The sequence below is a fragment of the Rhodnius prolixus genome, unplaced genomic scaffold (genome assembly GCF_049639745.1).
Source record: "Rhodnius prolixus isolate KJV_2025 unplaced genomic scaffold, Rpr scaffold_1, whole genome shotgun sequence".
NCBI classification, from domain to species: Eukaryota; Metazoa; Arthropoda; class Insecta; order Hemiptera; family Reduviidae; genus Rhodnius; species Rhodnius prolixus.
In genome coordinates this window covers 35,953,830-35,969,631 of record NW_027411581.1, presented here as the reverse complement: position 1 = coordinate 35,969,631, position 15,802 = coordinate 35,953,830, and the positions used below count along the sequence as shown (strand labels likewise).

The 15,802-nt window shown below is 38.5% G+C and overlaps 1 protein-coding gene across 10 annotated transcripts in view; it reads left to right on the top strand.

Moving 5' to 3' along the window:
* Nucleotides 1-15,802, top strand: part of LOC141448125 (dynein axonemal heavy chain 10-like) — a 269,181-nt gene that overhangs the window by 145,012 nt on the left and 108,367 nt on the right. For all 10 annotated transcript variants that reach the window (XM_074116245.1, XM_074116251.1, XM_074116250.1 and 7 more), the window contains one exon: nucleotides 15,352-15,443. In XM_074116245.1, the coding sequence (XP_073972346.1) occupies nucleotides 15,352-15,443 (92 nt within the window). The remainder of the gene's footprint in view (nucleotides 1-15,351; nucleotides 15,444-15,802) is intronic.

Here is a 15,802-nt window from a genome sequence, read left to right as displayed (position 1 = left end):
TGTAAGTTCCAAAAGAATAGTTCATGGTATTTTAAGTCCTTGAACATAAGTAACATATAAAGATTTATAAAGCCGAAAAAATTAAAGAAGAAATAAAATATGAATGAATGAATTAAATTTTTAACTTATTAACTGTTCTCTTAAAGTTCAACATTCACACAGATAACAGAATACGGTTTTCATTACAACTCTACTGCACTGAGCTAACACAAAAGGTAAACTTGAAAGACGCTCTGACCTTATACTTTTCACGGGTGCCAAAATATGCAGGACAAACCATGAATATATGGAAGAAATCCTCTTTTATTATAGAATATTGCCACATAAGAGGCAGTTACTGTTCTATTCTGTAGGTGGTATTTCTTAATTTTAACGACAGTGTATTAATAGACCTAAGTTGAGCAAATAAACCGTGTGAGGAGATATTGTGTTGAGCTATTGTTGTATAGCTGAGGGTAAAAATTACTACAAGTGGAGTTAAGTAATCTATCCAAATCTTGATCCACAAGAAATTCTACAGCTCCACGTATTGCTTCTATTAAATTTATATACATCTGTGAACCGGAACATTCAGAAAAAAATTACTCAGTAACATATTATTGCAAATATTTATTACGTAATTACGGTTTCCATTTAAGGGACATAGATTGATCTTCTGGAGCAGTAATATCGTTAGAGTTAGAATAGTTTGAGCTGATATTAATTCCATCAAGAGAATAAAATAATCAAATGGAGTATACAATTGGATAACTTTAAATCTGAAACGTAGGGTCGGCTGGTATACTGTCGTATGGGTTTAGTGTACCCACGGAACCCGAGCTCAATACCATACAATAATACATATTTCCATATTTGAAACTTACGCATTCACACACACTCACCACACAATTTTACAAACGAAGATACACACTTGCAGACACCCCAAAATTCTTGTGTTAGGTTAAGAGCCGGGAAGTTCGTGGGCGGGGGTATCGGCCCCAATGAGCACCAGGCCGAACTCAGTTTGTAAGTAGGCCCCCTGACAGTAAGAACGCTCTGCCGAAGGGGTAGTATAGATCTTCCCCAATCGTGGAAACCTTTTGTCGGAAACGACTAAAACCCAAATTTCAACCGGCTTAGAAAAGAATGGAGAATCTTCATTAGTAAAAAATAAAAACAATAAGGCTCTGGATCCGAAAATTCTATTTTCGGGAACAAAATTAGGACGGCAATTTTTCGTAATGTCTTGTTTAGACGATGGGAAAAACTTTGGACCCTTTTGGCGGTACAGTGTTCACCTTCCTAAAAAATGTTTCCCCGGGGATTAAAACAAAAAAACTAAGTTACGGTTCCCTGCTTATAGAAACCAGTGTTACAAATGAACGAGCGAAATCATTGTTAACCTTAGAGAAGTATGAAGAATTAAACGTTAAAGTTGAATTGCACAGAAGTTTAAATATTCTAAGGGTGTGATTTCGAGTTATGATTTGCTGAACTGCACAGAGGAAGAGATTTTGAATGAATCCAGGTCGCAGGGAGTAGTTGAAGTGAAGAGATACTATAAAAAACAACTCAATGAAAAGAAACCAGCCCCCAGCACTTATTCTTACATTCGTGGGAGCTCAACCTCCAGAAAAGATTACGACAGGGTTCTTGTCATTGCCAATGTGGCATTACATTCCGAACCCTTTTTCGATGCTTTAAATGTTGGACGTTAGGATATATTGCAAATAATTGCACTGTTGGTGACCGTTGCAAGCTCTTCTCGGGCTCTATCCACCAGAATGAGTGTCCAACTCCGCCACTACGTATAAACTGCAAAGGCCCATTTCATTCCCCGTTATCTGCAGAATGCGAAATCTTTAAAAAGGAAAAAAGAATACAGGAACTTAAGGTAAAAGAATGCATCAGCTACAACGAAGCATTAAAGAGGGTGAAAGCTGAAACAGCTAGACCATTCAGCTATGCAGTGTGTTTCCCAAGCACCTAGCTTGGAAACCAAGAAATTTGAAGACGTGATAACGCGGCTTACAGCAGTAGTAAAAGTTCTAGCAAAAAGTGTAGAAAGGCTTGAAAATAAGTTTTTTAATAAAAAAATTTTTTTTCTTTTTTTTTATTGGGGCGGTCTCCGAGCGCTAGCTCATACCCGCCCCACGTACACATCTCTACCGCTCAACATAATGACCCCTCAATACACACAGATCCCGTCAACAAAACCAGCAGCCACAAACAATCACATCAACAACAACAACAACAACAACAATAATAACAATAGAAGTATTAACAATAATCACATAATTACAAATAAACAAAACAAAATAAAATCACACACTAGCGCACACCCAACACAAACTCGAAAAACCGCACAAACCAAACCCCCAACAACATGCTCCAGCCAACCAACCAGATCCACGACATCATCTTCCAACCACCGAGGTCATCCGCCTCTCAAAGGCCGCCTGCGCGAATTTGCGGAAAGCCGCATATGCCGACACGTTCTCTAATAACAAGGGGAAAACGTCTCCAGTTACGCAGAACGGGAATCCCACCCACATAATACAGCGCAAATCATTATAAAGATTACGTGGCATAATAACGTGATCCGCTGTCTTTGGATCTCCACAAGCGCAATATGGTCCGTTGCTAAGCCCATCTCGAACATTTTGGCACGCAAAATACCGTGTCCCGTGACCAGTCGTGCAACTGCACATGGCATCTCAGTGGAAACCAGCCGCCTACCTCCGATAGCCTCAGGGACGAAACTAAAGTTCTTCCCTTAGTTGACGCTCACCACCTATTCCTCCATTCCCGATTAAACTCCTCTTCCACTTCGCCATACATCCTTTCCCTAAACCATAACCGGTAATCTTCGTTCATATCAGCTACCGAAAATCGTACGGCTCTTACCATGGGGTAAGTAAGTAAGTACGTACCTCTATGCTCCTTCGCAAACCATACCTCACGGCGGCCCTAACCACCTCCAAGTCCAATGGCAAGCACCTCTTGGGCACCTGCAAAGCCTCCGTGGATGTGGTCCAGCTATAACGCCCCATGAGCAACAGAATAGAACGTTGCACGGCCATAAGGTGCATCCTCACAATCGCGGTCCTTACCCGATGGGCCCAAACCTACTCACAGCAGGTCACCTGAGCGACCAGAACCCCACGGTATAAGGTACTCACTACCCTCCTTTTCAATCCCCATTCTCTCCTTGTTACCGACCTCAACTGTCCGACAAAAGAACTAGCCTTCCTTCTTAAATCCCTTACATGTGGCACAAAGCTTAATTTCGCGTCCAGGATCATCCCCAAGTACGTGGTGTGTTCAAAAAGTAACGGGAATTTTTAAATTTCGCGGGTTTGGAGAGTCTGATTGTAAAATTTTTTTTTTTATTATGTTGGTACACATGCCCCTGAAGTACGATAAAATTTTCAGTAATATTCATTGTTTACTTCTTAAGTGGCAGCCGTTAAGGTTAGACGTGTTTTTCGAGCTTGGCGATTTTTGTTTGTTAAAAAAAATGGATCAAAGAATTTGTATTAAATTTTGCGTAAAAAATGAAATAAAGTGTGTGAAATGTTAATAAAGGCATATGGTGAGTCTGCTATGAGTAAAACAAGGATTTACGAGTGGTATAAGCGTTTCCAAGATGGCCGCGAAAACGTTGAAGATGACGAACGACCTGGACGTCCAAGCACATCAACAACCGATGAAAACGTGAAAAAAGTGAAAGAAATGGTTATGAACGATCGCCGAATCACAATCAGAGAAGTCGCTGATGATGTTGCCATATCAATTGGCTCATGCCATGAAATTTTTTCGGATGTTTTGGGTATGAAACGTGTGGTAGCAAAATTTGTTCCAAAATTGTTGAATTTCGAACAAAAACAGCGGAGAATGGAAGTTGCTCAAGAGTCACTCAATGAAGTCGACAACGATGCGGATCTACTGAAACGTGTTATAACAGGTGACGAAACATGGGTTTATGGATATGATGTCGAAACTAAGGCTCAATCGTCCCAGTGGAGGCATTCTGGATCGCCAAGACCGAAAAAGGCTCGACAAGTGCGGTCGAATGTGAAGGTTATGCTCACTGTGTTCTTCGATTTTAATGGCATAGTGCATCATGAATTCTTGCCACAAGGTCAAACAATCAATAAGGAGTACTACCTACAAGTTCAACGCCGTTTGCGTGAAGCAATCCGAAAAAAACGCCCGGATTTGTGGCAAAACAATTCATGGATTTTGCACCACGATAATGCACCTGCTCACACTTGATTGCTTGTTCGTGAATTTTTGGCCAAAAACAAAACTTTAACGATGCCCCAGCCTCCATATTCGCCAGACATGGCTCCATGTGACTTTTTTCTATTTCCAAACATAAAGAGAACATTAAAAGGCCGTCGTTTTACAAGCATAGATGACATTAAAAGCGAATCGCTGAAAGAGCTGAAAGCTATCACAAAGATCGAGTTTCAGAAGTGTTTCGAGGATTGGAAAAAGCGCTGGCACAAGTGTATTGTATGCGAAGGGGACTACTTTGAAGGCGACAATATTAATGTAGATGAATAAATAAATATTTTTTTCAAAAAACGAAAATTCCCGTTACTTTTTGAACACACCTCGTATCTGACCCGTGACACCCAACTCAGCCTATCGCCACAGTATCTGACTACTGGCTGACGTGTAGGGGCAAGCGACCCCCTCAACAACATCGCCACCGTCTTGTTCGGAGCAATCCTTAGTTTATTATGCTTACACCATGTGCAAACATAATTCAAAGCTGACGTCGCATTAGCCTCCAATTGCGCCCTACTGTTACATCCTACCACAAGGATTAAATCGTCCGCGAATGCGACCCTACCCAGCTATCCCAGTCATCACCAACAGCGTCCTCCGTAGACAATCCCCTCCTAAAGCCGAATTGGGAAGCCTGACACAGACCTCTACTCTCATATAACGTGGTTATTCTATCCATATATAGGCGTTCCAATATTTTACCCAAAATCGGTAACAAGCAAATGGGACGGTAAGAGCTGGGAATATCCAACGGTCTATATCCACCCTTCAATATCAGTCTCAGCTCACCCGATTTCCAGCACACAGGGAACACTCCCTCGTTCAGACAACAATTAAATACATTCACGAACGTCGTCGGACAAACCGACCACGCCCTCTTGATCATTTCTAAAGTAATTCTATCAGGACCCGGGGCCGTCCTACTATTTGATCGATTAATCGCCCTCTCGACATCCTCCTCCTCGAAACAATCCACGTCAGAAGAGTCCTGATACAACCGATTCAGCCTTCGAGTCGTCTCCTATGCTGGAGTGTCATCCTCCGGCAAATCCGTCGGAAAGACTGCGTCCAAAATAGAACAGACAGTAGTGGGCCAATCTTGCACCAGAAGCATCCGAACGTTGACTAAACCAAAAGGGGGAACTCGCATTGGCGTCCATGCCAATAATCACAGGCTTGGCTCCAAAAACTGATCAATCGGGCAACTGTATCTACAATAAAGGCTCACCCAGTAAAGGCTGCCGAATCCAGCATGTAACTCCGCAGCCACCAAGTACTGGTCCGACAACTGAAGCAGGACCACGACACCAATCTCGGTATTACACACAACAATCGAAGACCAGGGCTGAGCATTGTCAATATCAGTCAACACACGGATAGGGGGGTAAATCTGCCGCCTTCCCGAACGCGCAATAGGGTTCCTGATTCAAATACACATCCACGTCCGAACACGACATCCCCATATGCAACTCACTCGCCACCACCGCAGCACGCCGACCATTTATCTGCACAATCCTCAATTTATTTTCACGTACCATAATTAATTCTACTCATCTGACGCTGAACCGCCATTTGATACGCCGGACAAGTCTTACTCGCAATACTATGCGACGCCACTCTGTTAGCTCTAGTACACAAAACGCACGACGGGGGCTTATCCAAGTTAGTGCAATTCTTCTCCTCGTGCTCTTCCGTCGCACAATATCCTCAAACAACAACTGATTGCCTAGAATCGCAGATACGTGCCCATACATTTGGCATCAAAAGCATCTTCGCACGCCTATGAATTCATGAATTCTACACGAACCTTTATTATATCTATAACCCTAAATTGTCTACAAGTAACTAATTTTAGAGATACGGATATCCCAAAATTGATGAGTTTTCGAGCTTACCGGAAAGACTTTCTTCTGGGCAACCGAGCCTATGGCTATGGTGGCGTCGTCATCTTTGTGAGAAACGACATTTACTGCAAAAACGATGTTAGCATACTCAGTGGTGATATCCAAATGATACACCTGACAGTATACATCCCAACTAAGATTACTATCTGTAACATCTACTTACCACCCGCGATTCTTGTCACTAAAGGCGAATTTACTAGGCATATTCGTGCGCTGTCAACTAAGGTGAATTTAACGCTCACCGTACCATGAGGGGTCTACCCACGTGAGTCTGCATGGCAGATGCTGGAAGATATCTTAATTACAGAAAACATTGCCTTAATTAATAAACAGGAATTAACACATTTCAATAGCAGCAATGGAACACTCTCAATTGCTGGAGAGGCTGTGTAGTTAAATTTTATAGGCAGAGGAAAATTTCAACTTATCAGTGAGCCTCTACTAAACCGATTATCAACAAGTCATAAAACACAAAGGAAAATGGCAGAGATTTTTCAAACCGTTATTGTTCCAAACACAATTGAAGGAATATTGATAGAAAAGTTGTAATTTGAAAGTCTTACTTGACTTTGGCGAAGGAAACACCGTCAGCTTCAGACCTCAATAGTTTTTTGGAAGTGGTGTAGCTAGATTAGACTTGGTAGTTGTAAATGGCAAGCTAGGCATGATGGTTGATGGAGACGAATCATCTTTTTAATATTGCGTTTCTTAGATGATTTCCTAAATCCTTGTGATAGTAAGAGCCAAGATCAACAACACTATCATATCGAAATTTCATCAGAACATTTAGATTATTTATTTTCATTTAAGCTCAGAAGATCTTTAAAATTTTTTTTTACCTGTCAAAGAATGTTTCGGTTCTTGTCCTTTACGTAGTCAAGGCTGACGATTTTTTACCCTCTTGATTTTTATTGCTTTATTGAAGAGTTTTTAGTTTACATTCAGATCTTTTTTCTAATTTGTTGCCCGAATCTTCCCAAACAAGTAGATGTTGTTTGGATGCTCTTGAGCAGAAGCTTGACTGATGTATTAGATACTTATAATAACAACAAAATAAAAATGTGCTCGCTTTCAAGTTTAAGTTAATATACTGTAACGAAGTTGACCTGAGGAGAGAAGAAAGGCCTAGATTGTTCTAGGGGTTGAGCGACCAAAGTCGGTAACGGTTCACCACTGGGTAAACAAAAAGGCAAGGCTTTACCTGAGCTGGAAAAGAAAGGGGCTCGATTGTTCAAGGAGTTTAGTGACCGTAGCCTATAACGGTCCACCGCTGTGGAAAAGCCAGCTAAGAGAGCGGCCCCAGTTGGGGTGGTGGCAGTATGTGTTTTCCCCAGCCAGTGAGTGGCAGGTGGGAGTGAGACAGACGGAATGAAGAGTGAGACAGACGGAGTCTGAGTGGGGCAGTCGCAGTTAAAGGGAGGCAGACACATCTGGAGTCAGTCAGTCTTGGAGAGTCAGTTTGGAGAGACACTTTGGAATTGACAGTTTTTGAGAGAATCAGTGTTAGTCAGTTGGGCAGGTAGTCAGTTATTGAGTAGAGCTTTGTTAGTACTGTTGAGACTAGTGTAATTCGGTGCAGTGCGGATCAGTGGTCTGTCGTGGAACAGTTTTGTGGCGTTACGTAGTGAGTAAGTTGCAGTAAACTGTTGTGGCTGTTGTAAATGGTAACTGTAATGAATAGCGTTAGTTGCTAGTATATGTTAATGTTAGTAATGTTAATGTGTTAATAGATCAGATACATAGATAAAAAAATTTATTACACATATAAAATACATACTCGTATTGTACATATATACAGAGTGGAGTGCCAGTTGTGAACTATAACCTCCAGACATAGTTTCATACAACTAATTTATTAAATTATTTTGTATATTAAGGGGAAAACAATGAAAAACTCCTAGCTTTTAAGAAATATTTCATGTCAGGGAGTCCCTTACTCTCCTGTGCCTGTGCACCGTGTCCACATTATAGTCACCTATTCGTCTGCAAAGGTGGTTGTGACTGGATTCGCATTTGCTGAAAAAACCAGTAGCGAGGTACTTGTGTTCTACATAGTCCATGTTGGTGGTAGAGTGTATGTCTATAATACGCGTGTAGCGGGCGGAAGTTGTCACAAGCCTGAGGAATTTATTTTGGATTGTTTGCAGCGAGGCGATGTGGGATCGACACGTCAAACTCATGGAGGGGCAAGCATAAAGTAACATGGGCCTAACCACTACCTTGTACAGCAGGAGTTTATTCTCTGGGGACAGTTTAGAGAACTGCGGGAATAACACCCGAATGGCTGCCTTATCTTTATTGACTCTGTCCTTTATGTGGGGAGTAAAGGTCAGCCCACGATCCATTATTACTCCCAGGTACTTGATAGTGGCAACCCACGGCACAATCCGTCTCCCGAAGTGGACATGTCGATACAAGATCGTCCTGTGCTTGGTGAAAAGGATAGCCTCTGTTTTTAAGGGATTAATTTTTATTTTCCACTTCGTGAAAAATCGGTCCATACCTGAAAAGGCCTTAGTAAGCCTGCCGACTATCGTGTCTAATCTCCAGGCCGAAGCATAGACAGCGACGTCATCAGCGTACAAGGCCAGTCGAACATCCTTTGGTCGAGGCATTGGGTTGAAGTAAATGAGAAATAAAACCGGTCCTATTATTGAGCCCTGAGGCACTCCAGCAGTTGCTTCATGAGGAAGAGATAAGTATGAGTTTAGTGAGACGCGAAACTTTCTATTATTTAGGTAAGAATGAATAGTTTTAGTAATGTAAGGAGGGAAGTTGTATTCGATCAGTCTGTCCATTATTCCAACGTGCCAGACAGTGTCAAACGCCTTGTGGATGTCCATCAGAATCATGCCAGTGTGCTTTCGTTGAGTAAAGGCCTCGGTGACATCGTCTACAACTCTGGCTAGTCGGGCGGTAGTGGATAATCCTGACCTAAACCCAAATTGCTCTTCTATGATGATGTGATTAGTATCCAGATGACGATTGATCCTAACTAGTAATATTCTTTCGAAGATCTTACTGATTGTGCTGAGGAGACTAATTGGTCTATAGTTGTTTGGGTCATTTGGTGCTTTGGTGGGCTTTAAGAGGAGAATAACTTTAGCCGTTTTCCAGAGGGCGGGGAAATATCCAAAGATCAGACATTTGTTAAAAAGGTTACTTAAAAATACCACAGCTTTGCGGGATAGATTTTTTAAAAGAATGTTTTGGATATTGTCGAGACCTGGTGATTTTTTTTTTTCCTCGACTTAATGATTTCATTGACTTCATTAGGGGAAGTAAGGTTACATTCGGAGGGCAGGTAATGACAGTTCCTGAAAAATATATTTACTTTACGTTCTATTTTTCTTTGATGAGAGGGCACCCCTAAGTCATTATTTTGCTTATGAGCGTGTTCCAAGAAATTAGCCATGAGATTCACTTTGTACTTTTCAGAATAGGCCTGTACATTATTAAGTATTAAAGGAGAAGAAGAGTTTTTTTCACTATTATTACGTGTTGTCTTAAAGTACTTTGCCACTTTCCAAAAGGAAGAGTTCTTAGGATCGAGGTTAGAGATATAACAATTCCATCTATTGTTGCGCCACTCCTGCACCTGTTTTTTAACGATGACTTGTAGTCTATCTCCTTAACAAAAACTTACAGTTTAAAAAGTTAAGTATGAGGGTTGATTAAACGCCAAAAGGTACACAAATCAGCAAGTACCCATCATTTCATTTATACTTCATTGATATGATTTAAGTAATTTTACTGCATTAACTTTTCCTTCACATTTTTAGAATTTATTAGATGTCACAGACACTTATGCTGGCCATTTTCATCTACAAAATATTTGTTCTAGACTGTAGATTGTAATATCTATTTATCTATAATAATCAAACTATTAATTACAGGTTAAAAAGAAAAAAAAAATTAGGCTAAAGATTTCAAAAACTTTTTTTAAAAAAAAGTTTACACCAACATACATCAATGATTTCATTTTATTTATTTTTATTTTTAAATAAAAATCGTCGGTTTAAGTTCATTCTTCGTTTAAAGTAATTGTTATTTTATGAAGTAGTCAAACGTTTATAATAATAGGTAATAATTATCTGGCTTTATCGCAAATAATATAGTTTTCTTCAATTACATTCTCAATCTAGATGTTCTTCCCACAATGTTGTATATATGTAATATAAAATAAATAAGATATGCATATTTTTAGGACAGCTAATTATTCCAGTATTTTACTATAAGTAAAATTAGGGGGACTAAATTAAATTACAATTGAGAAATGAATAATTATTGTTGAATAATCTACTTGTTATTAACTGTGTGTTATTTGTGCTCACGAATGTTTCGGTAAGACGAATTCAAGACTGAAATATTGTTTTAAATCCTTCGTGATTCAAATTTAAACAGTGGCTGACACTGACTTTGTCTTTTTCTACTTTAACATGCATGTATATGTGACTACTCAGAATAATTCAGAACTCATTTTATCATAATTATAACAAAAAAATATTATGAATGAACTGGCCAGCATAAGGGTCTGTGACATCTAATAAATTCTAAAAATGTGAAGGAAAAGTTAATGCAGTAAAATTACTTAAATCATATCAATGAAGTATAAATGAAATGATGGGTACTTGCTGATTTGTGTACCTTTTGGCGTTTAATCAACCCTTATACTTAACTTTTTAAACTGTAAGTTTTTGTTAAGGAGATTTTTGTACCTTTTGGATAGATTTTTCTTTTTGTCTATTTTGCAAAGTTTTACATATCTGCTTTACAGATTTTTTTTTAAAATTTGGTATAAGCAATTCTATCATTATAACCTGATAAGGCGTTAAGTCGGAACCGTAACTACTGGAGAGATCTTTTTAAAGAATGATTATAATTGCAGTCCCCAAACCATCCTCAATAACAATTTTTTTGAGAAAGCGTTTTGAATAAAATAGGAAGGTATTTGTACGTAAATAGCAAAATTAAACTGCGATTTCAGTACTTCCTTTTAAGAGGAGCAAGAAAAATAAACTGCGATTGCTGTACTTCTTCCTAAAAGGCAAAGATTTTGAATCGAACGACAATTCATTGATGTAAATCGGTTCACTCATTGATAATTTTAACGATTGCAGTACTTCCTGTTGGTAGGCGTAAGAGCATGATGGCACTTCACAGCCACGTAGAGGAGCTTTAATCACTTCTTCGTGCTAAATTTTATCAAAATCGGACTAAGCTTTATAGAAATATTGGTAATAATAGTTTTAGAAAGGGCCTTATTTGGGTAGGGCAAACTCCCCTCCTTATGAGGCATGGCGTCGAGACTTTTAAAGTACAAATCTGTACAAAATTTTGATTCGAATGACACTTTATTCAAGAAAATCGGTTCACGTCTCGAAGATTGTTATACTTCCTCTTAACAAGTGTAAGAGCAGATCGTCGCTTTAATGGTACATAGGGAAGCCCTAACCCTATCATCCTACCAAATTTTATCAAAATCGGGCCAAGATTTACAGAGAAATTATTAGAAATAATAATTTTGGAGGGGGCCTTATTACATAAAGGGGGCTAACTCCTCTCCCATTCGATGTACAGCGTCGAGACCCCCAAAAGGCACATCTACAAAAAATTCCGAATCGAATGACACCTCATTCATGAAAATCGGTTCACGCGTTTAGGCGGTACGCGGTTTACAAAAAAGGTAACAACAACAAGAAGAACAACAACAATTTCTGAAAATGCCGTTTTTGCTCATTTTCGGCAACTTTTTTCTCGAAACCTATTACATCTATGTTGTTGCAAAAAAATTTCAGTTATAAAGGAGGGTTTGTCCTATAATTTAAAGAAAATTTGGGAATTTTATCTTTTATAGAAAAAGAGAAAAAAATTGTCAAAGTTGGGTGTGTTTCAACGTTACACTTTTTCGTGCAGTTTTTGACGATCAACCCTTATACAACTGTCCTACCGGACAGTTTTAATTTAGTAATATTTTAAGTGGTTGGCATCTACGCTTTTGAAACCAACGCTTGATTCTGTTTTTAAACCGTATAAGTGCCTTGATATTTTCAGGAAGATTTAAATTAAAATCGGGATAGATTTAATAGCGGCATATTCCAGTAAGTTAGAAAATATTACACATTCTTTTTCTAAAGAAACTACATTATTTGGTATACAGTGGAGGTCAATATTGTCATTCAGAATGTTTCTGAATTTACGCCAGTTGGCATTTTTGAAGTCAAAAGTAGTGGGTAGAGGAGATTTTACCGGGGTAAGGTGTAGTTGAAATGAAACTGGATTGTGGTTACTTGAAAGTAAAGAGTGACTTATAGGGGTTGTAAAATGTCTAAGATTTTTTTTTTATGGATATATCTAGGATGTTAGGTTGATAGGCGATTGGTGGGAAATAGGTGGGAGAGAGAGGTGTGTTTAGGATAATGTTGTGATCCAGTGACAACTCCAGAAGGCTTTCACCTGCAGTATTATTACTTACACAGTTCCAGGCAACATGTCTTGCATTGAAATCACCAATCAAAACAACCCTACTGTGTGTAGCCAGCAAGTCCAATATATCCTGATCGCGCCACCTTTTATTAGGGGGCCTATAACAGGAGACAATGAGCACAGACCCAGAAACACAGAACACCTCAACACCCACAGCCTCAATGGATGCCAATTGTGGTAGAGCAGCCAACGCATGCTTGACATGACGCCTTACAGCGATGGCCACACCACCACCCCTTAGATTTCGATCTTTCCTGTATGTAACATATCCATTACATTTTAACTTCCTTGGAGGTGTGAGTTTGGTTTCGCACAGAGCACAGACATCGACATTCGTATCTAATAATGTTTGATTTAACTCGTCTATCTTATTGTTTATGGAATTAGCATTCCACTGTAGTAAATTAAGAGAATTATTTATTCAACTCATTCTAAAAATGGAAACATAAATTCAGCCAAAATGGCTAATTTTGAGACAGTGTCTGGTGCAGATTTAATTTTTAACAACGTGTATTTAAGTTTAGAGAAAATTGTTTTAAAATTGAAAGATTCTTTCAAGGATTTAAACAGGGAGAATAACGTATTTCCATCTTCAGGAGTTGCTTGAGGTTGATGTTGAGCGTGACGGGGACCCCAACGAGAAGAAGAGGCAGCTTCATTTTGAGAGGTGGCGTTGGTATTGCTGTTTTTAAACAAAGCCGGAAACTGTGCCGAGTCTAACAAATCAGATGGTCCAATTTTGTTTCTTGGAAGAATACGATATCTTTTCTTTGCTACTGCAGCAGCCAGTGTTGGGCACTGGTTGTCCGATGATCTATGTGCACCCCCGCAATTTGCACATTTAGCAGCAGTCATAACATTTCTTTGCGGGCAATATTAGGAGTCATGGTTGTTAGCACAGTGATCGCATTTTGGCACTTTATGGCAGTGCATTGCTAGATGTCCAATGCTTTGGCATCTGAAACACCTTATCACCAGATTTTTACTTTTATATTTTTGTCAGTGCACGCGACAGTAGGCTATGGCACGAATGTTGAGTATATCCTTGAGTACTGTTCCTTTTTTAAATGTAACAGCAAACACTGGGAGCTGAATGTTACCGCCAGCATCTGTTTTTTTCTGGAACTGTTCCACCTTTACGGTCTCAAGACCCTGTAGAGTCAGATCTTCACGTACTTCGTCGAGAGTAAGAGCGGAAGGCAGATAGACTACCATTTTCGGTCCCAATTCAGTTTTTGGGGTATAAGAGTGAAATTCAATTCCAGCTTTTGTTATGTAATCCTTGAAAAATCCATAATCATGTAAATTTTGAGTAAAGACTATAATTCTGTCTATTTTATGTTTAAATTCTATTTTTCCTGTAAGTTTTGTTGCAATTAATCTGATGGATTTGGAGTGATTTTTAAATTGTGAATACATCACTATAGGGGGCATATCGAACTTTAATTTAGGCACAGGTTGTGGGTTTGGGGCGGTTCTGCTATTATAAGAGCCAGATGGGCCGTTTTCTACATCGTCTTCATCATCATCATCATCAGACAATGCTTGAAATCTATTTGAAGTGGCTAATTGATATTTTAATGTTCTGGGGCTAGTCGTTGCTTTTCTCTTCTTTCCGGTACTAGCAATTTCTATGAAATCCATTTCTTCAACGGGGCGATTTGTTATATTTGAAGCGTCACTCGTATTTTCGTCTAATACTGTTATGTACTGGGCCGGTGGCAGGCCAGTGCTAATTGTAGTATTACAAACAGTAGGGCAGCTGTTAGTATTATTCATTCCACATATATTGGTTAGTAGGGTGGGGGAGTACTACTACTCCCACCACAGGACACGCCTTCACCAACACGTAAGTATCTCACCTGACTGCTCTGATGCCAACTTAAATAAATTTAATTAACGATAATAATTATTAATGCGGCAGAAACACTACAAACAGCAACTACTGTTTCTAATAGCGTCAGTGTTCTCTACCACGGTTGTAGATTGAGAAAAATACAGAAATTTGTTGACTGTAAACTAATTAACTAGAAAAACTACACAGAGCTTAGGTGTGTAATGCTAGCCAGTCAGAGGCCAACTCAAATAAATCAGACTACTTATAAGTTTAGCGAGTTTTTTTATTTATCAAACCCACATATTATTAAATTAACTAGTGGCATTCATTAGTTGTGTTGTTAAAGTTTTTAGTAAAAGGACAAAAACTTTACAATACTATATACCTTAGCGTTTTCTAGTCGTTCCTACTAAAAAGTTAGAAGTCGTTTGGGAGGATTTGGTTATTTAGAACTTTCTCTTATTTATGTAGTTCCAAAATTAACTGAAAATTTTTATGCATGTAACTAATTTTTGTGGATATTGTTGTTGAGCTATTAGGGTTGCTACAATATGACTTGAGTCCATTGTGGGTTACCAGCTACATTCGAACCAACTTCATCTACGAGTATGTCCTGCGCCTATTGCAGCAATACCATAGCTAATCTGCACTTACTTCTTTTTTTATTTTATTGAGTAGATCCGAGGATGTACGACAAAAGTGCTATTACATTTTAATCTTCTCCGCAACATAATTAGAGGTTACTTAATTTTATAATATAAAATTTATAATGATTTATGAAGAATATAATTATAATTATTATTTTTAATGTGCATAAGGATTTAATTTTGTTATACACTTTTTTAGGGTTACGTCTGATAACGATTTTGGATGGATAAAGCATTTAAGATACTATTGGGACAGAGAAAATGATAGTTTGATTATAAAACAATGTGCAGGTATGTTTACTTCTTAGTAGATATTAACATATTTTCTATTTGTTAAACGGGTTTACTACTAATTTTTGATCAGAACTGAAGACAAATTTAATCTTCGTTCTTTTGGTGGTTATAGTTTATATTTTGGAATATTTATAGTTTATTTTTTGGAATATTTTTCTGAAAATTCGATTGACTCTAGTACTAAATGAACTTTTGTTTTCTTTCGACAATGGAGTTAGCATTAAATTATTATAAAAAATAAAATGTTTAAATAGTTACATCACTAATAACAGTATCTGAGAAATGATAAAATATGATATCGTGATAACTCGTGAATCAATTCTTACCTCTGCAATTTAAAATATGAGTGTTAAGTT